This window comes from Pteronotus mesoamericanus, unplaced genomic scaffold (genome assembly GCF_021234165.1).
Source record: "Pteronotus mesoamericanus isolate MK-2021 breed Mesoamerican mustached bat unplaced genomic scaffold, CSHL_Meso_final scaffold_85, whole genome shotgun sequence".
Classification (NCBI taxonomy): Eukaryota; Metazoa; Chordata; class Mammalia; order Chiroptera; family Mormoopidae; genus Pteronotus; species Pteronotus mesoamericanus.
This window is the reverse complement of record NW_026555329.1, coordinates 37660715-37688422: the sequence shown is the minus strand read 5'-3', so window position 1 is coordinate 37688422 and position 27708 is coordinate 37660715. Positions and strand designations below refer to the sequence as shown.

Sequence of the window (27708 nt, the reverse complement as noted above, 5' to 3'; positions counted from 1 at the left end):
ACCGTTTCAGTTAGGCAATATTGAACGATCCTTTCTCTGCTCTTCTTTATTATGTTTTTAGAATAACTGCACAAAGACTTGCCCACTTGAACAAGTGCTTGATGAACTTTAAGCTAGGGAATTTCAGCTATCAGAAGCACCCCCTGAAACTGGGAGAGCTTCAAGGGAATCACTTCACTGTTGTTCTCAGGTAAAGAACTGGTGGTTGGATGCAGACCCCAGAAGGTCTTGATGGGTCACTTGGCGGGTGTACAGAACAGTTGCTAATCCATGTGAGCTGGTAGTAGCAGGCACGGCAGCAAGGTGAGGCAGAGTGGGGCCTCATAGGGCTGGGGGGGCAAGTACTGCTGGAGTATTTTTTGCCACCACCACCACCCCTCTAAAAACTTAGCACCTGACCTTTGGAGAGATGCCATTTCCTTAAATACTGTGTAAAAAACAAGAGTCCCTCATTCCACTTATGTGCAATACCTAGAATAGGTAAATCATAGACACAGAAAGTAGAATGTTAGCTGAGACGGGGTGGAGAGGGGAGGACGGAGAGTTAGTGTTTAATGGGTGTAGAATTTCAGTTTGGGAAGATGAAAAAGTTCTGGAAGTGGATACTGTTGAAGGTTACACAAGACTGTGAATGTACTTAATGCCACTATATTGCATACTTAGAAATGGCTAAAATGGTCAGTTTAATGTTATGTATGTTTTACCACAGTTTAAAAAAAAAAAAGTCCTCAGGAGGTAGAGAGAAAGCTGCAAAGAACAAGGGGAAGGCATGGAAACCAAGTCATATCATTTATGATGTGCGTCCCTGAAGGTGTTTGACTGTAAATTTTTTTCTCTGGATAATTTGGGCCCTTACAGAAATATAACAGGAACTGATGATCAAGTACAGCAAGCTATGAACTCTCTCAAGGAGATTGGATTTATTAACTACTATGGAATGCAAAGATTTGGAACTACAGCCGTCCCCACATATCAAGTTGGAAGGTTTGTATTACATTTCTTAACTCTTCTCTAAAAGATCTCTCTTATAAAACAGAATCAGGTGTTGTTTTTAATTATTTCTGGATTTCCTCATGTCTGTGCCAAATGAACCAATGTGTCTCATCCTTTTGAATGACCAACTGATGCACAGCCTCCTTTCAATTTTTGTCCTGTTTTGAAATAATATATGCACAAGGTAAAGTAATAAATTAGAATTCAAAAAGGATATAACCTGAAATGTAAGTTTTTCTCCTACCCCCAATTGCCCATCCAGGGATTCTGTTTTTATTTTCTTTTTTACAGGTAAATCTTGGCTCAGTACATGACCCAACAGTAAGCAGCTGAGTAACTCAGACCCAGAGTAGCCTGACAGAAATAACACAGTTTCTAATCTCTGTATTAATAGGCGCTTCCCAGTTTATTAAACGGGGATCCGCCCTTCCCCAACTCTTAAAGAAAGCGCTGTAGGATGTAATTAGTGAAGTAGAATTTATTTTAAGAACTGATTTAGTTTCAATTAATAGGAATTCCCTCTAGGGTAAGCTAGGGTAGGAACCCCATCAATAAGTACTTGGGTTCATTACCCTGCTTAGGCTATATACTGCTGTCCAGCGGAGACGGTGTGACACGAAGTAATTACTCACATGGGAGTTAGGGTTGTGGAGCTAGGAATTAGAAGTGCTATGAGAAATTTTTTAGTTTGTATTCTTGTGCTTTAGCGAAGGTGAAATTTAGGCTCAGAAAGATTTGTAGAACTCACTAGTTGGTCAGCTGTCGTCCTGGGAGTTGAGTTTTCCTGACTTCCACCAGCTGACTACATGAAGCTGTGTTTTTCATATGATTTTTAAAGCACAAAATGGTAAAAATCTATCATGTTGTATTTTCTCTACCTCTTTGAGGCACTGTTGTAAAGGTTAAAGTGCAGGCAGTGAAGTCAGACTACAGTGAGCCTCAGATTACTCATCAGTAATCTGAGTAATCTGGTAAAATGAAATGAGGTATTGTCTATGCAGCACCTGTTTCTCTGCCTGGAATATAGTTAATGCTCAATAGTGGAAAGTAGTACTTTAAAACATGCTAACAAGAGAAAAAATTATTGCCAAGAAGAAAACGTATAGTAACTAATAATCGCAATAATTAGATAATAAAAGATAATTTTTTCAACCTTGCTAATGGTGAGGGTGTGTTGATAAAGATAATGAAGATGCTAATTGTATTATGGGAGAGAATATCTAAGGGGAGGCTGTATTAACCTTTGAATTGGAACTAGTTTGGAAAAACTGCCACCGTACCCTGTAGATTGCTACTCCAAAGATAGTATAAAATAGTTAATGAAAATGAGATCAGATTTATCCAGGAAAAAAAATACATATATAGCATGCCCTAAGCATAAAGCTTGTTCAGAAATCCAAACTAACAATTTCCACAATATTAGAATATTTCTTAGTTTCAAAGCTGCCCACTGTTAACTGGAGAAAGCAAGCTCTCAGTTTAAAGATGAAAGAATGCCTTGTATCTAAAATATTTAAAGAACTCTTAAAATTCAAAAACAAAAAGACAAATAACCCAATCTAAAAACAGGCAAGGGAACTGAATAGACATTTCTCCAAAGAACATAGACTAATAGCCAAAGAGCACACAAAAAGATGTTCTACATCAGGGGTGTCCAAGCTTTCGATGTCCGTGGACCACACTGGAAGAAGAGTTGTCTTGGGTCACAAATTAAATACACAAACACTAATGAAAACTGATGAGCAAAAAAAGGTCCGTACATAATTTTGTGATATCTGCCACCACAGAGAAGCAAAATAATCCTCACATAACAACCCTAATTATGCAGTAGACCTTTCAATGATCTTTTAAAATCGAGCATGTCCCAAGTTTGTGATCACTAATATAGAAAATGTACGTACCTAAGTAGTAAAATGTCATTGATTAAAAAAAAAAATTTTATTATAAAAGTTAAAGGTCAACATGAAACTCGGGGGATGTTTGACACTGTATTTGAGAAAGTAGTGCATAATATCTGGTTTGATAGAAGTAGTTGCAATTCTCAGTGAGTCCTCAAGGTGCTCATCAGATATTTTGGTTCTAATTTTACTCTTAGTGTGTTACATTCTTGAAAATAGTTGCTTGCAAATGTAAGTGCTGCCAAATAGTGATGACATGAATAAGGCGTGACTGTGAAGCAAGGGATAATTGTCTTTGGGAGGATAGGACCTATAAAAGTCCAGTAAAGAGACATGTTCAAATTTTTCTTTAAGCTGAATGTCAGATTGCAGCTCTATGCATTCCAGTTGAAAATTGGCAGATAACATTTATGTGACTGAAAATGGAGTCACACATATAGCAAAATATTATTTTCCCGGAAACCTTGAAATCTGTTTTCAAATTCTTGTATCAAATCAAAAAGCAAGGCTGCATATTTTTTGCTGGTCATAGGACTGTGTTTAGCCAACATGTTGAAATGGATAAAATTGTTTGCTTTAATTTGAACTTGCCTTAATTCCATTTTCACTTGGAATGCTGTTATGGTTTGAAACATGGTATGGATAAGTTCGTTTTCACCTTGAAGACACATGTTTAACTCATTTAAATGAGCGGTTAAATCCACTAAAAATTGCTAAATCTGTAAGCCAGTTTTCATCATCAAGTTCTGGCACAGATTTGTTTTTTGATACCATAAATGACTTGATAACATGTCGCAAATCATAAAATCTTTTCAATATTTGGCCTCATCTTAGCCATTTTACTTCTGAAAAGTAAATGATGTCGCCATAGTCCGCATCAATACTTTAAAGGAATTCCAGGAATGGTGATGACTCAATCTCTTGGCTCTTAAGAAATTCACAGTCTTGATGATGATTTGCATGGCATTATCCATTTGTAGCTTTTGTGCATAGACACTTTCCCTCCTCGCACAACTAAAAGAAGGACAACAACAAATTTAAAAACAAAAAATAACCAGAATTGCCAGAAAATGGAACTGTATGGAAGTCTGACAACCAAAGAGTTAAAGAAGAAACATTAATCCAGACCAGTAGGAGGGGCAGAGACAGACAGCCAGGGCAGAGAGGACTCGCGGCAAGGTGGTGGCTCGCAGACTGGGCAGTCCCACACATGTGTGTGGAGAAACTGGGAGGAACAGCTGGGGAGTGAGACAGACCACACAATCCAGGGTTCCAGAGCAGGAAAAGAAAACCTCAAAACCTCTGGCTATAAACACCTGTTGGGGTTGTGGCAGTGGGAGAAACACCCAGTCTCACAGGAGAGTCTAGTGGAGAGACCCACAGCGTCCTAGAACATACACAACCCCACCCCCCTGGGAATCAGCACCAGAAGGGCCCAATTTGCTTGTGGGTAGGGGGGAAGTGACTGAAAACTGGGCAAGAGCCAAGCAAGCAGCATTGTTCTCTCGGACCCCTCCCCCACATACAGTGTAACTACACAACCATGTGAGTTGCCCTGCCCTGGTGAATATTTAAGGCTCTGCCCCTTGTGATGTGACAGGCGCACCAGGACAAAGAAGTATGGCCCAAATGAAAGAATAGATCAAAACTCCAAAAATAGAACTAAGCAGTGGAGACATACCTAACCTATCAGACGCACAGTTCAAAACACTGGTAATCAGGATGCTCACTGAAATGGTGGGGTATGGTCGCAAAATAGAGGAAAAAGTGAAGGCTATGCAAAGTGAAATAAATAAAAATGTACAAGAAACCAACAGTAAAGGGAAGGAAACCAGGACTCAAATCAATGATTTGGAGCAGAAGGAAGAGATAAACATTCAAGCAGAACAGAATGAAGAAACAATTCAAAAACAGGAGAGGCTTAGGAACCTCTGGGACAACTTTAAATGTTCCAACATCTTAATCATAAGAGATGCCAGAAGGAGAAGAGGAAGAGCAAGAAACTGAAAACTTATTTGAGCAAATAATGAAGGAGAACTTCCCCAATCTGGTGAAGGAAATAGACTTCCAGGAAGTCCAGGAAGCTCAGAGAATCCCAAAGAAGCTGGACCCAAGGAAGCATACACAAGGGCATGTCATAATTACATTACCCAAGATTAAAGATAAGGAGAAAGTCTAAAAAGCAGCAAGAGAAAAGGAGACAGTTACCTACAAAGGAGTTCCCATAAGACTCTCAGCTGATTTCTCAAAAGAAACATTGCAGGCAAGAAGGGGCTGGCAAGAAGTATTCCAAGTCATGAAAAGCAAGGACCTACAATCCAAGATTACTCTATCCAGCAAAGCTATCATTTAGACTGGAAGGGCAGATAAAGTGCTTCCCAGATAAGGTCAAGTTAAAGGAGTTCATCATCACCAAGCCTTTATTATGTGAAATGTTAAAGGGACTTACCTAAGAAAAAGAAGATCAAGAACTATGAACAGCAAAATGACAAGCTTACAGCTATCAACAACTGAACCTAAAACAAAAACAATCTAAGCAAATAAGTAGAACAGGATCTCAGAAATGGAGATCAGAGGGGAGAAGGAGGGGGGAGAATTGGGGAAAAGGTACAGGGAATAAGAAGCATAATTGGTAGGTACAAAACAGACGGGGGGAGGTTAAGATTAGTATAGGAAATGGAGAAGCCAAAGAACCTACATGTAGAGCCCATGGACATGAACTAAGGCAGAGGGGAATGTTGAGGGGGGGGGACTAGGGGGGAGGGGAATAAAGGCGAGGGAAAAAATGGGAGAAGTGTAATCACATCAGTAAAATATATTTTTAAAAAAAGAATATTGAAAATATACCCACACATAAATATACACTAATGATTAGAGCAGCTAAAAAACAGAAACAATCCAGATTGTTCAAATGATAAAGAAAGTGTGATATATCTATACAATGGTAAGTTATTCAACAATAAAAGGAAATGAAGTACAAATACATGCTACAATATGGATGAACCTTGAAAACATCATTTTAAATGACAGAAGCCAGTCACAAAAGACAGCATATTATATGATTCATTTATATGAAATATCCAGGATAGACAAACCCATGAAGCCAGAAAAGTTAATCATTGGTTGCCTAGGTCTGGGCTGGAGGTAACGGAGAGTGACTGCTGATGAGTATAGGATTTCTTTTTGGGGTGATGAAAATGTTCCAGCATTGAATTATGATGTTGCACAATTGTGAGTATACTAAAGTCATTGAATTGTACACTTAAATAGGTGAATTACATGATATGTGAATTTTTCCTCAAGAAAGATGTTTAAAACAAAAGAAGATAGAATAAACACTTGCACATATGGTCAAATGATTTTCAACAAGAATGACAAAACCATTGAGTGGGGAAAGAGTGTTTTTTTAATAAATAGTGTTGGAGAAACTGGATATGTACATGGCAAAGTAAAAATGATGTTAGACCCTTACCTTAGACCATATACAAAAATTAACTTAAGTGGATCCAAAACCTAAATTTAAGAACTACAGCTAAAAAATTAGAAGAAAACAGAGAAAGAAATCTTCCTGGCATTAGATTTGCTAATGATACAGCACCAAAGCATAGATACCAAAAGAAAAAAATAGAAATTGGACTTCATGAAAATTAAAAATATTTGTGCCCAGGCACATGCTCACACCCAGCTCAAGCTGGTGGCGGCAGCAGGGAACTCTGACTTCTGGGACACAGGCATATTCTCTGTGGAAGACCTGGTGGGGAGGGTGAGGAGCAGCAAGAGCACCAGTGAGGACCACTCGCAAGGTGAGGACAGGGGTGTTGGAATAACTGGGATGGCGAGGATGACGAAAAAGGAACAGAAGCAAAAATTTCAGAAAATAAAAATAATAAGATAAAAGAACAAACAGCAACAGAGGAAAAGGCAAGAAGTTAAAAAGAGGTTAAAAGAACCTAAACTGTCTGTTAACCTAACACCAAAAGAATAATGAACAGATACCCAAACTGCTGCTGAAGAAATCACAGGAAGAATCAGACCTTGAATCGTCAAAAGAAACTTCTAGTGTTACTAATACAGTTTGTGGGATGGATGATATGAGCTTGTCTTCAAGAGATGACTTCACTGAATATGGAAAGTTACCAAAAGATAAAATGACACAATATGAAATTTTACTATATTATGCCGGTTTTTTGGAAGCCTTACGTCAAGATATATTTCATTGTAAATTGAGGACTTTAAGAATAATACCAATTCATTGACTGCTTTGTAGTGAAAATCAGAAGCAAGGAAAGCAAAGCAGAGCCAAAGGTAAGAAAAGTGTGGTTCCTGGAGGGGGTTAAAGACCACTGTCACAGCTGGCAGATTATGGTGGTTTTGATGGAAGATAGGTACAAGATTATGAAAATTTCATGTGACGTTTTCTCTTCTCCCAGTGTCTTCTTTCTGTTTCCCACAGTCCCTTCACCATGTCACACAACTTCCTGTCATTTCAATTCTGCCAAATGCTAAAATCAGAAGTTCAGTATCTTGCTCTAGCTGGTGTGGCTCAGTTGGAGCAGCATCCCATAAACCGAAAGGTCGCAGGTTCCATTCCAGTCAGGGGAAATGCCTAGGTTATGGGTTCAGTAGGTTACAGTTCAATCGGGGGTGGGGGGGGGGGGACGGGGGCAGGTGTGTGTGTGTTCCTCTTCCTCTCTCCCCTTTTCCCCCTCCCTCTCTCCCTTCCCGTCTCTCTAAAATCAATAAGCAAGTCCTCCAGTGAGGATTAAAGAAGAAGTGCTACATCTTATGTGATGCTTATTTAATCCCTTAACACTTAGATGCTAATGTGCAAATGAAGGAATTTGGATCTTCCTGCAAAGAGGTTAAAATTGGGAATTTCTGTTACTACTTTGGAAAATGATATAGGGATTCCTCACAAATTAAACATCAAATTACTGTGTAATTCAGCAATTCTGTTTCTGGGTATGTACCCAAAAGTAGTAAAAGCAGATATTTATACACCCATGTTATAAGAGAATTAATCACAATAGCCAAAAGGTGGAAATAACCAAGTGTCCATTAACAGATGAATGGATAAACAAAATGTGATACGTAGATACCATGAAATATCACTCAGCCTTAAAGAGGAAGAAAATTTGGACACATGAATAAACCTTGAAGACTTTTATGCTAAGTGAAATAAAACAGTCAAAAAGAACAAATATTATATAATTCCTCTTATATGAGATTCCTAGAGCAGTCAAATTCATAGACAAAATAGCATGGTGGCTTCCAGGAGCTGGGGGTAGAGGAAATGGTGAGTTACTTTTTAATGTGTAGAGTTTCAGTTGTGGAAGATTAAAAAGTTCTGGAGGCAGATGGTTCTGACGATTTCACAACAGTGTGAATGTAGTTAATACCACAGAACTCTACACTTAAAAATGGCTAAAATGATAGAATGATGTATATTTTACACATTTAAAAAAGTTGGTACATGGAAAGATAACCATGTAAAAGTAGAAAACATTTTTATGTGTAGTGGGCCAGAGTGGATGGCCTGTTGTAAACCAAATATATACATACTTAATAAGACAGCATAAACTAAACCTTCATGTAAATGGTAACATCTTAAAGATGTTGGGAGTCCTGTAGTTAAACTTTTCAATATATTATACCAGGTCTTGGAAAACTTTTTCTTTCAAGGGTTAGATAGTAAAGATTAGGATTTGTGGGCCATAGAGTATTTGTAGCAGCTACAGTAAGTTCTTAACGTAACATTGTCAATAGTTTCTTGGAAACTGATTTTATGTGAAATGATGTATAACAAAACCAAATTGACCAATCAATTTCGCTAACTGATATAAACAAGTTCCTACAGCATATTCCTGGTCACAAAAACACCAAACTTCTAAATAAAAACCCAAAATACTTATAATATTAAACATTGAAATCAATGTGAGCAATACATACATTTAAGTAAAATGATTAAAAACAAGTCAGCTAATGATTTTCCAACCTGCTTATTTCAGTTCGGGTCTCGGGTGTCTGAAGTACCTCCCAACAGCCCAGGCACCAGGTGGACACCCACCCTGGACAGGATGCCCTTCCATTGCTGGGTGCACTCACACCCATACTCACTCATTCTGCACAAGGTAGACATGCCAAGTAACCCAGTGTGCCCATCTTGGGATGTGAAAGGAAACTAGAAGACCCAGAGAAAACCCATGCAGCCATGGGGAGAACATGCCGACTCCACACAGACAATGGCCCCAGCCAGGGTGCTATTTTTTTCTTATCAATGTAACAACGAAATGAAATGACCTTATATGAAGACCTGCTCTACTCACCTCTGCTGTTACAGTGCAAAATCATCTGTACACAATGTGTAAATAAATGAATATAGTTGTTTTCCTATAAAACTATTTACAAAATGAAGTGGCTAGGCAGATAACAAAGGTTTTTGAGCATAGAAGTCTTTTTCCATGCTATCTGGAAGACCAATGCCTAGTCCTGAGTTAGTACTGTACTCTTTTTGGAAGTGTTGCTAAAGGCCTTGTCAGCTAAGTATTGTGTCACCCAGGAGTGTATTTAAAGATTGATATAACATGGCTTGTTCCAGGACTTCAGGGATGGCTATCAGTAGTAAATCTGGTAATGTAATTCGTTGTATTTGTAGATTTAAAATCCATATGATCTCATTAATAGATACTAAACAACAACTTCATACAATTTAATATGCAAAATATGCCAGGTAGATTAACTTCAATGTAAAAAATAAAAATCCTAATTAACTAGAAAAACAGCAAAATTAATAGAAAGGATTTTTATATTCTTTTGTTAGGGAAGGCCTTTCTAAGCATGACTCCAAAATGAGAAATGTTACCTGAAAAAAATTTCAGGTATGATACATACAGTGTAACTTCTGTATAGCAAAAGACAATATAATAAAAATTAAAGGAAAATTGGATGCACTTACAGATGCATCAGAAAAGCTTTAAAAAATATAAAGTGTTAACTGTTTAATTCCTTACAGACTAGATAACTGGTAACCTTAGATACTATTTACTTTTTAAGAAACATGTATAACTTAAAATCAGAAAATGATATTCCCATTGTGGAAAGAATAATGGAGAAGGATAAATTATATTTATTCTGTTTGACTAGGCAAGAAGATTTTGAAAAACATGGGGAGAAATTTTTTGAGAAGTTTCAAATAAGTTTTGGCACCTAAAAACATAACTTTTATTTATAGAGATAATACCATGTATAACAATTAAAAGCATGACTATGTAGTATTTATACTTTTTAATAAAATTTATAGAATTTTAAAACTGAAATGATATTAAATATTAAGTAAACAAGTTTTTTTATTCGGTTTTGGGGGGGGGGGCGGAGTTTGATAACTAGAAAGCTCCTGGTCCAAATTTGTTCTGTATCTCTGAAGACATTAACTGAAGGAACAAAATACACACTAGGGAACAGACTGGGTCTTTGTTGTGATGAAACAGCTTCAGCTATTTGGCTGAGGGAGTTGGACTTTACTATAAAAGGTGGTGCTCAGTCTGGTAGAATGGGCTCTTTGTTTTTTATTTCAGCATTTACATTTGAAGTCTACATATTTTTCAGTTTACTTTTTTTTAAAGATGTTACTTATTTTTAGAGAGAGAAGAAGGGAGGGGGAAAGAGGAGCAAAATGTTGATATAAGAGAGGAACACTGATGTGTTGCCTCTTGTACACACTCCAACTGGGGCCCGAACCTGCAACCTAGGCACCTGTCCTGACTGGAAGTTGAACTGGTGACCTTGTAATTTGCAGGACAATGCCCAACCAACTAAGCCACACCAGTCATGGCTCAGTTTACTTTATATATAGTTTAGCAGAGAGAGAGAGAGAGAGAGAGAGAGTGAGTGTGTGTGTGTGTGTGTGTGTGTGTAGCATTAATACGATTTATTGACTTCACAAGTTTGGACATATAAAATTTATCTTGATGCAAAATTAACTAAATTAAATGCTGTTTAATTTTAGAGCTATACTACAAAATTCCTGGGCTGAAGTCATGGATTTGATATTGAAACCCCGTTCTGGAGGTGAGCATAAAATTCATGTTATGAAAAAAATGGCATATATGGCTAAGTATTCATGGAATTGCTATGAATAAAAGTATGTGTGGAAATTAGGGTAGTTATTTCAGAGTTTTTAAAAAATTATAAAATTTAAAGTATAGTTTATTTTTCATAAGATTATGTATACATGAGGTTTATAATTATATCCTGTTTTCAGCTCTTTAGCTCATCTAATTTATTAATTCATAAATGAAGGTATTCATTTCTTTCTCTCCATGTACTACTAAATATCTGAAAACATAGGAATTCAAACATTTCACTGGTGTGGGCAGTTTTTTTTAAGATTTTATGTATTTATTTTTAGAGAGAGGGGAAGGGAGGGAGGCAGAGAGGGAGAGAAACATAGATGTGGGAAACATCAATCAGTTGCGTCTCATATGCCCCCACCTGAGGAGCTGGCATGCAACCCAGGTGTGTGCCCTGATTGGGAATCAAAACAGTGACCTTTAGGTTTGCAGGCCAGTGCTCAATCCACTGAGCCACACCAGCCAGGGCTCACTTGTGGTTAATCTTTAAAAGCATACTGTAATAGACTATAAAAACTTGGCAAAAACATGTTGAGGATCTTTAGTTTGAAGACTTCACTAAAACTTTCCAGAAAATATTTCTGAAATCATACTGTATGAAAATATGAAAAGGGATTTAAGTACTACTTCACAAAAGATCAAAGTGATTATGCCCACTTTTGGAAATTACTCACTTGCAAATTAAACTAGGAGAAAATTATCTAATTTTAAAGGAAGTAACCCATTAAATTTGACAGCATGGTAGAAAAAGAGAAGGAAGAAAGGACCACCAGGGTTTTGTGGTATGTCGAATCAGCTGGGATAATGTGAACAGTAGCTGGCTTTAAATCCTGGGGTGATGACGAAGGCTTCTAGTTTTGTAAACTTTCCCATCTTTTCACTTTCTGATGGTTGTTTTCAGGTCAGTGGAAGCTTTTACAAATAGCATTTTCTAATTTGTGTTCTCTCTGAAGCATTTTAAGTTCTGCAAATCTGTCTGTTGTATAAATTGTTTAATCACAGCTTTTTCCCCTCTCCAGCCGAAAAGGGGTACTTGGTTAAATGCAGGGAAGAATGGGCGAAGACCAAAGACCCAGCCGCTGCCCTCAGAAAACTACCTGTCAAAAGGTGTGTGGAAGGGCAGCTGCTTCGAGGACTTTCAAAATATGGAATGAAGAATATAGTCTCTGCATTTGGCATAGTGAGTGCGATTTGTAAAGTCAGGCAAATGACTCAAGATGGTTTAATGCTTTTAAATTTTATCTTTAAATATTTTACTAAATTTCGAAAGGGCAGAAGGTAAACGAGGATCCTGTGGTGATCTCTAAGAGGTGTGTTACCTGAGTGACTTCTGTTCAGACTCTGAACGTTCACGGGGGCGGGTGGTGGGTGCCAGCAGCATCGGCATGGTAATCCACATGGAGAACATGAGAAAAGCAGTAGTGTGGAAAATAATATCTACAGGGAAATTTAATTAAATCAACTGTCTCGCTGTTTGAGACACTCAGAATCCATTATCAGGTCCATTTTTTGATCATTCTCCAGCATCAGAACCTGCCTCAGTAAGCAGCTTGCACTATAAGCAGTCTAAGTGATTGCATTTTGGTTTAGTTTCTTCATGGTGATTCAAGTTGGTACCCACTCTTAGTATCCTGTACTAGTATTTGGATAGCTATAATCCAGAATAGACTAAAGTTTAACTATTAAAATTCAGTCTTATTTACTTTTCCCAAAGATGTAACCCCAAAAGCAGGATTCTTCATGAAATTAGCTGTTAGTTAGGTTTTCTCCTTACTTAAAATTGTGGAAGAGAAAGTATTGTTAGCTCTATAATTGACGTGTAGATTCCTTGGATTTGAAGTCTATGTCTTCAACTGAGGATATGAATTCTATAAGGTTTGCTTTATCTGCATGCATGTTTGCACTGTGGATACACTTGGGCACTTTAGCGTGAGGGGTTCCATCTCTAACCTTGGTTGCTACATGTTGGAGATTTAAGTTATGAGTTTTTTATGCTAGGGTCACCACTAAAGTCAGATGTCTTGGAAAGTATCATACTTGTAATATTTAGAACACATTTATTTCTTTCCTGTTTTTTTTTTCCTTTCCCCCAGATACCTAGAAATAATCGCTTAATGTATATTCATAGCTATCAAAGCTATGTGTGGAATAACATGGTGAGCAAGAGAATAGAAGAGTATGGACTGAAACCTGTTCCAGGAGACCTGGTTCTCAAAGGAGGTAAAAAGGCAGATACTGTCATTATTCAGTCAAACTAGGGTCCAGTTATTTGATACCAGTTCTTAAAATTGAGCCTGACTGCTAGTTAAGATGGAGAGATGTCTGGTAAATTGGAAGTGGAAGGACATTGTCAGCTCACATGTACTGTGTGGATCTGTGTCTCTAAGGAAGAATATACCTCTGATTTGAGTAAGCACCTGACTCTCCGTTTTTTCAGCTGGAATAAAATTTGGACTAAACGTTACCTAAAATCCCATTCCTAGCTTTAATTTGGGTCTAGCAAATACTTCTCTGTGCTTTTAGATGAATTTCAGCCTCTGGGCTGTTGTCCGCCAGTTTTAAGGAATTTCTTAACTCCAAACTGAAGCTCACTTTACATGTGGGCCATGATCTAAGAGGTGTCCAACTTTTGGGCATCTCTGGGCCACACTGGAAGAAGAGTTGTCTTGGGCCACACATTAAATACACAAACACTGCTGAAAACTGATGAGCCAAAGTAAGGTTTTAACTAAATTTACAATTTTGTGTTGGGCCGCATTCATAGCCATTCTGGGCTGTGGGTTGGACACCCCTATATGGACAGTTAGTGCACACTCTGTGCCCGAAATGTTCCTCAGACACCCAGACAGTCTCATCTGCTGCTGAGCCGTTACTGCGCGCTGCCCTTGTGCTAAGCCCTTCAGCTGTATCTTCTGGTTTAAGGCTCACAGTATTTATTACTGCCACGTATTCTCTCCATTCTTCAGATGAGGTCTGGTCACTTGCCCATGGTTCCAAAGGTAGTTAGAAAAAGAAAAGGCTGGGATTTGGTATCAGTCTGTTTGTTTCCAAAGTCAGCGTCCTGGGATACCTGGCTGCCCTGTACTGTTCTGAAGACAAGCCTGCTCATCTGCAGGTGTGCCTGTTGAATCCACTGAATTATTTTTTTCTGATTTAATATTTTTCTTCCCAGTGTGCCAGTCCTGCTGAGCTGGCCCCAACAGGCGGGCAGGCTGCCCTAGGGAGGCAGGGAGGGGGGCACTGGGCCAGCCTGTGGGTGCCGAATTTCTGCACTGCCCCCAACTGCACACGGAAGAGCATGCAGTCGGATCTGGCCTTCTGGTTCCTGCAGGATCGAGCCAGATGCCAGCACTGGGTGAAAAATTGTAGGAGAGCAGTCTTAGAATATAAAACACCTGATCAATGAAATAAACACTATCAATTATGTGCCAAACACTTGGAGACCTCTATGATCTCTAGAACTAGTCCTTATAGGACAGTTCTTTGAGATAATACAATATCAACAGTATGTGATCTTACCAGTCATTTGAACAATCCACATAGTAGACACAGAAAATAAATAAAAGAATTGTTGACAAAACTTCTGAACAGGAACAAAAACATAAAGAAATATACAGTGATACTCAAAATGCAAGTGCAGAAGAAGGGGGTGGAGAACAAGAAGACATTTTACATTTAGTAAAATGAAGAGAAGGAAAACAGAATACTTAAAATCTTTATTTGGAATTTTTATTCTCATGGGCAAACAAAACATACCTCTTGATGGATATGAAGCTGATGAACTCCTGATAACTTTCAAGCACTGCTGAAGTGCCAGGTAAATGCTGGTGAAGAGGCTCTGACAAAGTGCTTCGAGACAGCAGCAGTCAACATAGTGTTCTATTAAAGAACACAACAGAAACAGAATCTAGAGATCTGTGGGAGCTGCATTTGGAACAAAACCCTCAAGGAAGTGAGAGACTCGCTTCTTTTCAGTTATCACTGACAACATAGTGGACATAGCAGGGGAAGAGCACCTGCCTGTGTTGGTGAGGTTTGTTGACAAATTTTACAACCTAAAAGAGGAATTTGTGGGCTTCCTGCCTTACGAAGCTGATGGTGAAATTTTGGCTGTGAAATTTCACGCTACGATAACTGAGAAGTGGGGATTAAACAGGGAGTATTGTCATGCCAGACTTACATTGTGTCCAGTGGATTTTCTTCCAAAATGACAGTTGGTGCTTCTAGACTTTTAGAGAAATATCCCCAAGCTGTCTACACATCTGCTCTTCCTGTACCTTAGATGTGTGGCTGGCAAAATCGGTACCTGTTATGGGAGTATCTATTGCATTAGGAACAATTGAGGATGTTTGGGGTTTTTTTTCCATCCATCCCCACAACTATTTTTAGAGCTTGACAGTATAATTGCTGTCCTGTATCAGAACAATTAAGAAAGGGGTAAAGAACTAAAGGAAATTTACCATTGTCAGTGGACAGGCAGGCATGATGCTTTTGAAATTTTAGTGGACCTTCTACACAAGCATTTGTTTTATGTTAGGTGATAAAAATAGTGACACAAACATTTGATGTAATAACTATATAACAGGCCAACATTTGTACTCTAGTGCAGTAACAGATTTTTATTTCATCGTTACCATTGTCATTCTTGAAAATGTTCTGTCTTTTAGAAGAGCCTGTAGGAAAAATCTCCAGGGATAAACTTCCTACGTCTTCTTTGCAGCCAGTAGCTTTACTGCAGTGCTGCATTAATTCAATGCAGTGATGGAAAATATTGAAATTTATCAAGAATTTTGATTTGAGGAAGCCACAAGTTTGGCAACCAAAATTGATATTCAGATAAAGCTCCCTGGAAAATTCCACAGAGCTCAGCAAGGGAACCTGGAATCTCAGTAGATCTCTGAGAGTTACTGTAAAGAAGCTCTAAATGCCCCAACAGTGAAGCACATTATTCAGGAACTGAAAAATATATTCTCAGAACAGTACCTCAAGACTCTTAAATGCTTATCTCTTGTGCCCTCTGTCATGGAGCAGCTCAGATGCAGTACATGGGAGGAGCACCATGCTGATGTGTACAACACTGACTTGCCCAATTTTGATACACTCTCTGCTGAGGTGCACTGTTGGAGAATCAAGTGGGAACACAGAGGGAAAGATACAGAGCTTCCATCCAACATTTATATGAAGCCCTTTGCCTGCCTTACATCAAGTTTTTTCCTAATGTTTATGCATCATTGAAAGTCCTATGTGTTCTTCCTGTGAAGAAGACTGAGAATGAATGCTATGACAATGGATGAAAGTGTCTCCAAGCATACCTCAGGAATACTTTGACAGACCAAAGATCGAGTAACTTAGCTTTGCTTTACAAATTTTGATACAAAACATAATTGGATTCAATGGTGGACATGTTATTATTGGTGTGTAGCTAGATATTGATAAAGGAAAGAGGGCAAAGGGAACAAGACAATGACCTCCCCAGCTGTGGTACTGGATTGTTGGGGGGTATGGGGAAAGGTGCTGGACCATGAAGTCCTGTCAGTAATGGGGTGTGGACCCATCCAAAGCCCATGGGAACTTGGGGAGTTGATTGGTCATTTTAGGAAAGTACCTGGTCCATCTGAAACCCAAGCTCCTGGATATAACCCCAGGGGAAGAAAGAAGCTCTCTCTTGCTTGTGATGTGCACTCACACAGTGCACTCACCTGTTCTCATGGCCATGTGTCCCTAGCAGCCCTGTGGCCCGTGACTGTGCCACTCCACAGGCAGTCTAGGAGGGAGCCTGAAATGGATTACAGCAGGAAACACATGCTAAGCTAGCCGGATGCTGGACTGTGCTTTAATATAGAAGTCGCCCACACAGCGATGCACTAGCCCACTTGTTCTTCAGCTCTCTCGCCCAGAAAAATGCAACCATGTGGGTCTAGCAGCTACTGGTCCGCAGCAAATGACATGGGCTCCAGAAGGACTAAGCTCTCTTTCTCTCTCACCTACCTGGTAATATGCTTGTCTGTGTGCTCGCGCGTTCTCTCCGTATAGCCATGTGGCCATAGCAGCCACATGGCCAGCAGCAACGTGGACTCTTGTTACTGAAGCAGCTAAGTTACCTGGATGGAGACTTGAGACTGCTTAGCAGCCATCTGCAGGCTCCAAAGGACTAAGGTTTAATATGAAGCAAAACTCTGGACGCTGGCTTTTATCTTGGCCTTGCTGAGAACACGATTGGACTTTTTCCATAGCGAGACAGAGGGAGATGGGGCATTGGAAACCTAGGGGGCAGCTTCTGTCCCCACATGAATAAACCATGCCCCACCACAATCTCCCATGTGTGCATTCCTTGGAATGCTTTCCTTGTGATAGTGATACCAGGCAAGAACCTAATTTCCACTAACAACAGACACATACATCAGATTCTATACAACTGAGATTCCTACAGATAATTCAGAAACCATTGAAAATACCTGAGAGACTTTTAAAATAGGCTCTTACATCTGATACTGAAAAAATGTGTAAGAATTTTGAAAACATAGAAAAGGTATAAGGTGTATGTAGGCCACTTAATTACTAACTGTCTTGAGCACATTAGCCATTGATAATCTGCCTGTTTAAATGGCCCCTGTTTGAACTGTCATGTTTTTGGAGAACTAGCTGTCCTTCCAGAAGACAGAGTGCCAGGCTACCCTTCTGCCTCATTTCTGCTAATGGCACTTCGGAATTGTTTTCCTTCAGTCATTTAGATGTAACATTTATTATTACTGTGGATCAAGTTGTTGGGTATTAAGTTATCAGTTCTTTGAAGAAATAAATTTTAAGGAGGTGTGGGAGGAGGGAATACAATTTTATAAAGTTTTACAATGAAGCTCATGGCTAACCTTTGAATAGCAGGAGTTTTAAGTATGCTGTTAAAAATCTATAATGAAAGTTAAGGGAGTTATCAGACAATGAAAGGAACATGTGAGCTTGCCAAACACAGATTTCAGTGTTAATTTTTTTCTCTTTATTGAATGAACTTAAAGGATCAAGTTACAGTTAAAGATTGAATGGAAGAACCTGCCATTGTTGTTCCACATGTGGTTGTTGCTGTTTACATGCCTTTGTTGAACCTATATCTTCATAAGGTGTATGTCAAAACATTTCTGTTTCATGGCCAAGAGGATTAGAGGCCATGGATACTGACAACCAATGAGTCAGTTTTTTCTGTCTTTTTCCATTACTTATATCTACTGCCTCTTCCTGATTTGTAAGCAAAACCTGGAAAACCTACAAAAATGTATTTTATGGTTATCTGGAAAAATACAGAAAATATTGCTGTTATTTGGTGAAGAGAGCAAATTTTTATAATTTATTTCAACATAAAGTGTGAATTTTGTTTAAAATTTTTTAAAAATATTTTTTCTCACCCAGTATTGTTCACATACAGAGTATTTTAATGTCCTGTGAGCCACCATATTTTATCCTCTAACCACAGACTGTTTTTTTACATTGTTTATGCTTTTAACAAAATGTATTAATTTGAGATAGCTTTCCAAATAGTATTTTGTAGCACTGTTTAATAAGAAAAAGAAACTGATTGTCAAAAGGAAGCATTCCCCAAAAATGAGAGCAGCTGAAAAGTAAAAGTTTTAAGTTTGTATTTTTTCTAAGTCTATGATTTTTGTTTCTTGGGTAGAATAGAAAAGAGAAGGGTATATACTGCAACTTCATTTAAGCTTTGTAGGCCACAGAACTGTAGTCGCTTGCACTTCTGACTTCTTAGATGTGTATAAGTTTAGAAGGCTAAGTTCATGAAAATATTGCCTATTTTCCTAATGTATTCATTTGTGAATTTTTAGCCACAGCCACCTACATTGAGGAGGAGGATGTTAATAATTACTCCATCCATGATGTGGTAATGCCCTTGCCTGGTTTTGATGTTATCTACCCAAAGCATAAAAGTAAGTTCCCTGTATGGGGAAATAGTTAAACAAAGTCTAACATAATTAAGCCACTGTCTGCCAAGAGTAGAGAAAGAGGAAAAAAAATTTGTATTTTTACATAGATTTTTAGAATTCTGCTATCCATTAGATTTGAAAAATGTATAGATTTCAAACATATATAAATTATGTTTACTTGTAGAAGCTCCCAGAAAGGTATGCGTTCTGATGAATGGTTTAAATTAAGAAACAAGGTGGTGGTGGTGGTGGTGGTGGTGGTATTGGTGGTGGTGTTACTAGTGTTGTTGTTATTATTGGATTATTATTTAAATTTCTGAAATTCACTAGTTCTTACTAAGGATGGGGAGAGGGTTTGGAGAGTCCTTGAGAAACTGAATGGATAACTTGACTTTTTTTTAACCTTTTTTGCCATCTAAGTACTATCTTCTCATTGTGTTTTAAAAGTCAACAAGTACAGAAGTTAATCAAGTGAAAAATTAGAATATTATTTCCAATTCCCCAGAGCCTGTTAAGAATTACTTATGTTACCTTCATGGATGCCATTGGTGAGGGTAGGGAGGAAATTGGAACTTTTACTGTTCCAGGATTCAGAAATTTAAAAAAGAAAGCAGCTCTGAGCACGAGATCAACTTGGTGAAACTGACCCTGGAGGTTTACCCTAGCCAAGGCAGGGCTGTGGCAGGTGTTCTCCTTCTAAGACATCTTTTCTCTGAAGAGGCCAGAATTATTTTATTTATCAATGTTATATTCCTTGAAATTTTATAATTAATGAAATAATTAGGGTTAACACTCTTCTTTGATAATGCAAATACTTGTAAGAGTTAAATGGTAATCTGCCATTTACACGTTGATTAAGTTAAGTTGCTGTGTTCTTAATACTTGTGTGAGGTTGATTTTGTTGAGGGAAAAGGAGGAGAAAAAAGAAGGGAGACTGCATGGGAGAAATAGATAAGTGAGGGGTGTGGTCTGCCTGTCCAGGTTGGTGACGCAGTAAGGAACTGAGACCAGTACCAGGAACTAGCCAAATGAAGGCAATTAGATGCTCATAGCCACGCTTTCCTTCTTTCTAAGAAAGAAACCTCTCAGGATCAGAAACTTTTACTAGTATCAATTAAAACAAATTCAGCACAGCCTTTGACGGAGCCGGTCATGAAAACCTTGTGGCCAAGACATGGGCTCACACACTGGATAGGTGGTAATCCAGGCCTGTGGATTCATAACATACACACTTGTGTTGATAGTGAAACAGCACCAGAATGTTGCCAGCGATTGGACCTTGGTTCAGCAACCTCAGTACCTGAGTTCTGGCTAAGAAAAAATTCAGATACAAGCAAAAATTTATTTAGAAAGTCACAGAGGAAGAAGAATTAAGCCCTGGAAAAAGTGAGCCAGCTGGGCTGCGTGGGCTCAGGAAACAAGTTAACAGAAACAAAAGAAGAGCCCATGGAGCTTAGGGAAAAGAAGAGCGGAAAAAATGTACCTGGAAAGGAGACGGGAAGGTACTGACATGCTCCAAAGAGAAAGGGTACCGCCCTGGAGAAGGAAGTGGGCTGAGTCCTACATCCTGAGGGTTTTCATCTGCTCTCTGAAGCTGGATAACTTAGGGGCGTTCCCAGGAGAGGATCTCAACAAAACATTCAACAGCTTTCCAGGTGTTTCCTCAGGGTTGTGGTTTCTACTGATTGATTGGCACCAGGGCAGGGGGTCATTAGTGATCATAGCTGGTCCCATGTTAGCCATGGTGTTGCCCCACTTGACCTTGCTGATTTTCTGGGCCTGGGAGCTAAAACACAATTGAGGCTTAGATGTCATCTCTAGTTTGACCAAAGCTCTGTCTCGTGGTTAAGAGACCCGAGGCTTTCTTCCTAAGATTTTTTTTGAGGGTTTTTTTTTAAATTAAGTATATTTTATTGATTATGCTATTACCAGTGTCCCATTTTCCCCCCCTTTACAAACCCTTCCACCCAGTACCCCCATTCCCTCCAGCAGTCCATCCCCAACCCCAGTTCATATCCCTGGTTCATACATGTAAGTTCTTTGGCTTCTCCATTTCCTATACTATTCTTAACATTCTCTTGTCTATTTTGTATCTACCAATTATGTTTCTTATTCCCTGTACTTTTTCTCTCATTCTCTCCCTTCCTCCTCCCTGCTGATAATTCTCCATGTGGCCTCCATTTCTAAGACTTTGTTCCTGTTCTGGTTGTTTTAGTTTGTTTTTGTTTTTAGGTTCAGTTGTTGATCGTTGTGAGTTTGTTGTCATTTTACTGTTCATAGTTTTGATCTTTTTTTTCCTTAGATTAGTCCCTTTAACATTTCATATAATAAGGGCTTGGTAATAATGAACTCCTTTAGCTTTACCTTGTCTGGGAAGCACTTTTTCTGCCCTTCAATTCTAAATGATAGATTTGCTGGATAGAGTAATCTTGGATTGTAGGTCCTTACTTTTCATCACTTTGAATACTTCCTGCCAGTCCCTTCTTGCCTGCATGGTCTCTTCTGAGAAATCAGCTGCTAGTCTTATGGGAACTCCTTCGTAGGTAACTCGCTGCTTTTCTCTTGCTGTTTTTAAGATTCTCTCTTAATCTTTAACCTTTGGCATTTTAATTATGATGTGTCATAGTGTGGCCCTCTTTGGGTCCAACTTGTTTGGGACTCTCTGTGCTTCGTGGACTTGCATGTCTATTTCCTTCACCAAATGGGGGAAGTTTTCTTTCATCTTTTCAAATAAGTTTGTAGCTTCTTGCTCTTCCTCTTCTACTGGCATCCCTGTGATTCAGATGTTGGAACGTTTAAAGTTGTCCCAGAGATTTCTAAGCCTCTCCTCATTTTTTTGAATTCTTATTTTTTTGTTCTGTTCCGGTTGAATGTTTATTTTTTCCTTTTGTTCCAAATTGTTGATTTCAGTACCAGCTTCCTTCCCTTCACTGTTGGTTCCCTATGTATTTTTCTTTATATCCCTTTGTATAGTCTTCACTTCTTCCTTTATTTTGTGGCTGTACTCAGTCATTTTGTGAACATCCTGATTACCAGTGTTTTGAACTCCACATCTGATAGATTGGCTATCTTCATGTTGCTTAGTTCTTTTTCTGGAGTTTCGATCTGTTCTTTCATTTGGGCCATATTTATGTCTCCTCAGTTTGGCAGCCTCCATGTCTCTCTGTGTATTGGATAGAGCTGCTTTGATTCCCTATGTTGGTGCACCTGTTACATTGTAAGGGGCGGAGCCTTAGGTATTCACCAGAGCAGGCAATCCACTTCACCACTTTGGCCTGTATGTTGGGGGGTGGGTCAGGGAATAATGCTACTTGCTTGGCTCTCACCCCATTTTCAGTCACTTTCCACTTCCTGTAAGCTACTGGCACCCTCCTAACTGCTACCCTGGTGCTGATTCCCTGAGTGGGTGGGTTTGTGTATGTTCTAGGACCCTGTGGGCCCTTTAAATGGAATCCCCTGTGAGACTGGCACTTTCTTCCGCTGTCACAACCGTCACTGGTTTTTACAGCCATAGGTTATGAGGCTTTATTTCCCGGTGCCAGAACTGTAAGCTGTGCGGTCTGGCCTGGGGCTGGGATTGCTCTCTCCCCAGTTGTCCCTCCTGGCTTTTACCCATCGCATGTGAATGGGGGACCGCCTGTTCCACTTGCCGCAGCCAGCATCTCACTATGCATCCTCTCCACCCAGGCTGTCCGTCTCTGCCCCTCCTACCCATCTGGATGAATGTTTCTTCTGTAACTCCTTGATGGTCAGACTTCCATAAAGTTTGATTTTCTGGTAGTTCTGGTTTTTTGTTTCGTTTTTACATTGGTTATCATCCTTCTTATTGTTGTGCAAGGAGGCAAAGCATGTCTATATATGCCTCCATCTTGCCCAGAAGTCCTGGACTTGTTCCTCAGATTAGTTGATGTTTACCAGAAGTTCATTGCCCTAAGGGCTTAATGCTTAAGGGAGTGGTCATGTCAGGGCTCTTATTTGTTCCTCCCCAAAGGGGGTCTGCCACATGACTAGCAACGTGCAGAGGAGGGAAGATCAGGGGAGAATCCAAAGTGCATGGCCAGCGATAATGAAAAGTCATGGGGTCTAAACAGCATCACCAGTGATATGCTAGGGAGCAAAGGTCACCCTGGGAGCAAGGTCCCACTGCACAGTTGTTCATTGGGAGGCACCCAGGGCTTTCCAGGCCCTGGTGACCTTTTGTACCTCACCTACCATTCTTGCTCTGCTGTCTAACTGCCTATTATACTGGTGTCCCACAGCACTTGATTTAGGGGTTGTCCTGATAAGTGTGTTGTGAGGGAGTCTTTCCTTGATCCTGGTGTACCTAACATTTTTTATAACTTGAGTAAAGAAATCTGCTTATCATATTTGCAAATAGTGTAACCCAAAATAGTTAATATTAATTATATGAAAAAGAAGTATTTAAAAAGGTCATTTAAATAGGGTTAAATGTAAATTTTCATATGTATGCGCAAAGATCAGATGTATAAATAGAAAAGGCTCAGTTTGATACTAGTCTCCATAGAAAGTATCTGGAGTTGGGGGTCTAGATGAAAGAAGGTAAAAGGATTAGGTAGAAAAAAACCCGTATGTTGGGTTGGCCAAAAAATTCCATTTAGTTTTTTCTGTAAAAGAAAAGATACATTTTTCATTTTCACCAATGATTTTACTGATATGGATATTTCGAGTATGTTGGCTATCTCCCACTATTGGCATCTAGTGGGTAGAGGCCAGGGGTGCTGCTAAACATCTTCCAATGCAAAAGACAGTCCCAAAGCAAAGAATTATTTGGCCAAAATGGCAATAGTGCCAAGAAACTTTGCAAACCACTTTTGACATGATTGATCAGTCACAGCACTTTCTCCATACAATACAATGCACAAGTCTTTTTTTGCATTTCAGTTAAATTTTTCTGTCTTGAAATAATAATGTATAATACGCCAAAAATGTTGCTTATCTCTTTCCATCTTCAATATTAAAATGGCTGCATAAAAATTCACCAATTTTGATTTTTTTAATGCACACTGATAAGACAGCTGTTACAATATAGTCTAACAAAATTGTTTTGAAGTTAAAGCCAGCTAAGCACTACTAGAGCCATTGTACAGAAAAAACCAAATGAACTCTTTAGCTAACCCAATACATATAACACATAGACACAGACAACAGTGTGGTGATAGCCAGAGGGAAAGGAGGGTGAGGAGGGGGGAAGGTGGGCAAAGGAAGGGGGGATGGGGAGGAAAAGAGACTTTGTTTGGGGCGATGGGCACAGGATGCCGTGTGCAGATGGCGTTTTATTGGGCTGTACACATAAACTTATATGGTATTAAATTCAATTTTAAAAAATGCCTGGAGTTACTATTGAACATAAGCCTGTTGCCCACAAGGCAGATAGGGATTTTAGTGGGGAATGCAGAATGTCAAAGGAGGGACAGTTGAAGGAATCATTGTTTGGCCTAGAGAAGATACAGCTTAAAAGTCTAATAGTTAATACGTGTGGAAGTGGGCAGTTACTCCGCTGTGTTTCCAAGCAGTCAACAGAAGTTACAGGAAGCAGATTTCAGCTTGGAACAGGAGAACTTTCTAATTGCGTACCTCACAAGGAAGTAGTTCCCTGTAACTATCAACATTCAAGCACAGGCTGGAGGACTGTATCTCTCAGGTGTTAGGAAAGACGTTCTACATCAGGTGCTGCCAGGGTAAACCAGATGGTTTTCCCAGGTCTCTTATTTTTATGCATTTATTTATAACTACTTTCTGCCAGAAAGAATTCAAGGATTCAGTATATGGTCTCTTTCATCTCTGAGCACCTATAAATTGTGGTTTAGTAACTTCTGATGAAATGGCTTTTGGTAACTAGCTTGGGAACCTTACTCCCCAGATACTGTGGCTGGTTGCAAAGATAACTTACAAGTCAGCCAAACCTAAGATGGAGACACCTAGTCCTGGTTAGTAAGTCACGAAGTTTTGATTCCAGAAATTAGGCTGGATTGTAATTTAGCAAGGCTACTTTTTTTAGGGCAATCCAACACAAGTTACATATTACTCTATTTGTAGCCTAGTTCAAGGTAGCTTGCTGACATGTTATATTCCAACTAACTTTTTGTATTTTTTTGTTAGTTAGTGAAGCCTACAGAGAAATGCTCACTGCAGACAATCTTGATATTGACAACATGAGACACAAAATTCGAGATTATTCCTTATCAGGGGCCTACCGAAAGATTATTATTCGTCCTCAGAATGTCAGCTGGTGAGTAACAGTCCAGAATGAAATAAAATTGAATTACTATGTGATATTTTAAGCTTTCGAACCACATATATATTTTTTCAGTACTTACCACCGGGTATATAAGTGGTAATTGTTATTAATCATATTATTACTGCTACTTTTGGTATTTTTCAAATCAAGAAATAAATTATATGTAGGCTGGCATTATCTGTCAACTGTGATGTATAATAATATAAAGACAATATTTATATTTAAAATCTGACCCTGTTCTGTTATTGAGTAGTTCCACTATAGTCTACAATAACCTGTGTGTTTTCCTTGCTAAACAAATGGCACTGAGCGACTTAGTACCTTTTATGGAAGTTCATATTTATACTTTTTTTTACTTACGTGTTTTAAAGGGAAGTTGTCGCATATGATGACCCTAAAATTCCACTCTTCAACACAGATGTGGACAACCTTGAAGGGAAGCCCCCGCCAGTGTTTGCTTCAGGTGAGTGTGCTCGGCCATCAGGACTGTGTCAACTTGGAAATACTTCTCATACAAAAACATTTTTTGGAAAACTCTTATAATCACCACCACTTCCCATGCACTCTGTAATTTCTGTTTTGTGTTTTGTCATCTCAGTTTTATGATTATAATTGGAGGTCAGTGATTAAAACAGTAAATCCCACTGAAAAGGAGTGACAGAGAAGACTTTGATTTTAGGTGATTGCATATTTTCTCCCCATCCCCATTGAGAGTTAGCAAAGGTGAGTGAAAACCCAGAAAGAGAGTCTAAAACATTAAATTTACATTATCATTGTCAAATTCTTGTGCCATTCCTTTGTCTTCACCCTGTGCTCCAAATTTATTTATTTATTTATTTATTTATTTTACATGCATTGCTCTCCTGTGGTATTCTGTCATCTGCCCTTTTTATGACAGTTCCACAGCTCTCTTACTTCCCCGGCTCATTCTCCAAGGCCCCCTGGGAAGCAGCAGCCTGGGGAAAAGAGCACAGTTCTTTTGCTTGATTACGCCCCAGTCAGCCTGCAGCTGCCCTACTTTTCTGACTGTTCTCTTCTCTCTTGCCTGACAGAAGGCAAATACAGAGCTCTGAAGATGGATTTTTCTCTTCCTCCTTCTACCTACGCTACCATGGCCATTCGAGAAGTGCTGAAAATGGATACCAGCATCAAGAACCAGACCCAGCTGAACACCACCTGGTTCCGCTGAGTCCTTTGTCCCCAGATTAGAAAATGCATACAAATGTTTACTGGCTTCCTGTTCATCTTTCTCTTAGTACAGACTCATAGTGGATTTTGGATCTTTGTAGTGAAAGATTATTTGTATTTTTTCAAGTTTTTATTAGCTTAATTTGCAATATTTATACACATATACAAATCCTGAGGATCCTAATTCTAGCTCAGAGAATTGGTCACAATATATTTCAGGTGCTTAAATCATAGTAAAATGTCACCGTTACTGGCTTTATAATAATTAAAAAAGAGTTTGACTTAAAGTAGCAGTTTTAGATTTTGCTACATTCTTGAAGGACAATAGAAATTTTTAACACCCATGAAAGGAGTATACAGTAATACATTTTAAGAGAAAACACAACAAATCTCAACGATGGATAACTAAGGAGAGCACCCCTGACCTATGAATATTAATATAGTACTCATGCTTACTTAAATGATGATAAAGCATCTGGATTTATGAACACAAAAGTGATTGTCATTATTTAGCTTATATATCAGGTATAGGCAATTGTTTATAGATATTTTTAGCTGCAGTGGCTTTTGCATTTATATTATTGTCTTGCAGGAGAGTTGCATCAATAGAACCTTTTTTCTTGATGTAAACATGATGTACCTATTTTTATTAGTTAAGGTCTAATTTTTACTCTAGGTGCCTTTTATGTTCAGAACTCCTTCCACTGGACTGGTATTTGCCCCAAAATAAATGACAGCAGAGAAGAAACTTAAAAAATTTACAAGGGCTCCTCTTAACAGCATTAACCTTTGCCACCAACTGCTTAGGTATTTCCATTTCTGGCGTTGTGTAAAACTCTTCTCTGGTGTGAAAAGATGAATATGCCTTTCCAAGGGTCTGTGACGTAAGTGTACCAATTTTTATTTTTTATTATTTCTAGAACCAAATATAATAAATATTTTTTAAAACTCCTTTCTACTGGTTAAAGTAATAAATCAAATAAATGTCTAAAACTGAGTGTACATGATAATCTTAGCCCTCATTGAAGATAAGGAACTATTGAAGGATCTTTGAAAATGATGTGGACACAAAGGTGTGTCATGATCGGTGTGAGGTGTGAAAATGATACTATGTTTCCCTCATCTGGGAAATAGGGCTCTGTGTGATGAGTCCACTTTCCTGGCTGCATTAACCAACTACCAGGTTGTGTCTCTTCTTAAACACCAGTGGGAAAACAATGATTCAAGGTGGATTCTTCGAATTATTTTGAGACTTGGAGACCACCTAACTCTAGGGACTTGGGCAACTTGAAGTAAATCATTACCTAAGCATAGAT

The 27708-nt window shown here is 38.8% G+C and overlaps 1 protein-coding gene and 1 pseudogene across 1 annotated transcript in view; both read left to right on the top strand.

Moving 5' to 3' along the window:
• The window catches only part of PUS7 (pseudouridine synthase 7), a 65249-nt gene extending 37943 nt beyond the window's left edge, over nt 1-27306 (top strand). Inside the window, exons 8-16 of the mRNA XM_054564439.1 lie at nt 62-190; nt 859-984; nt 10897-10958; nt 12040-12200; nt 13114-13240; nt 18847-18948; nt 25066-25195; nt 25576-25667; nt 26257-27306. Of these exons, the coding sequence (XP_054420414.1) occupies nt 62-190; nt 859-984; nt 10897-10958; nt 12040-12200; nt 13114-13240; nt 18847-18948; nt 25066-25195; nt 25576-25667; nt 26257-26393 (1066 nt within the window). The 3' untranslated portion in view covers nt 26394-27306. The remainder of the gene's footprint in view (nt 1-61; nt 191-858; nt 985-10896; nt 10959-12039; nt 12201-13113; nt 13241-18846; nt 18949-25065; nt 25196-25575; nt 25668-26256) is intronic.
• On the top strand, nt 6532-7303 carry LOC129062911 (eukaryotic translation initiation factor 3 subunit J-like; annotated as a pseudogene).
• Nucleotides 27307-27708: the final 402 nt, after the last annotated feature.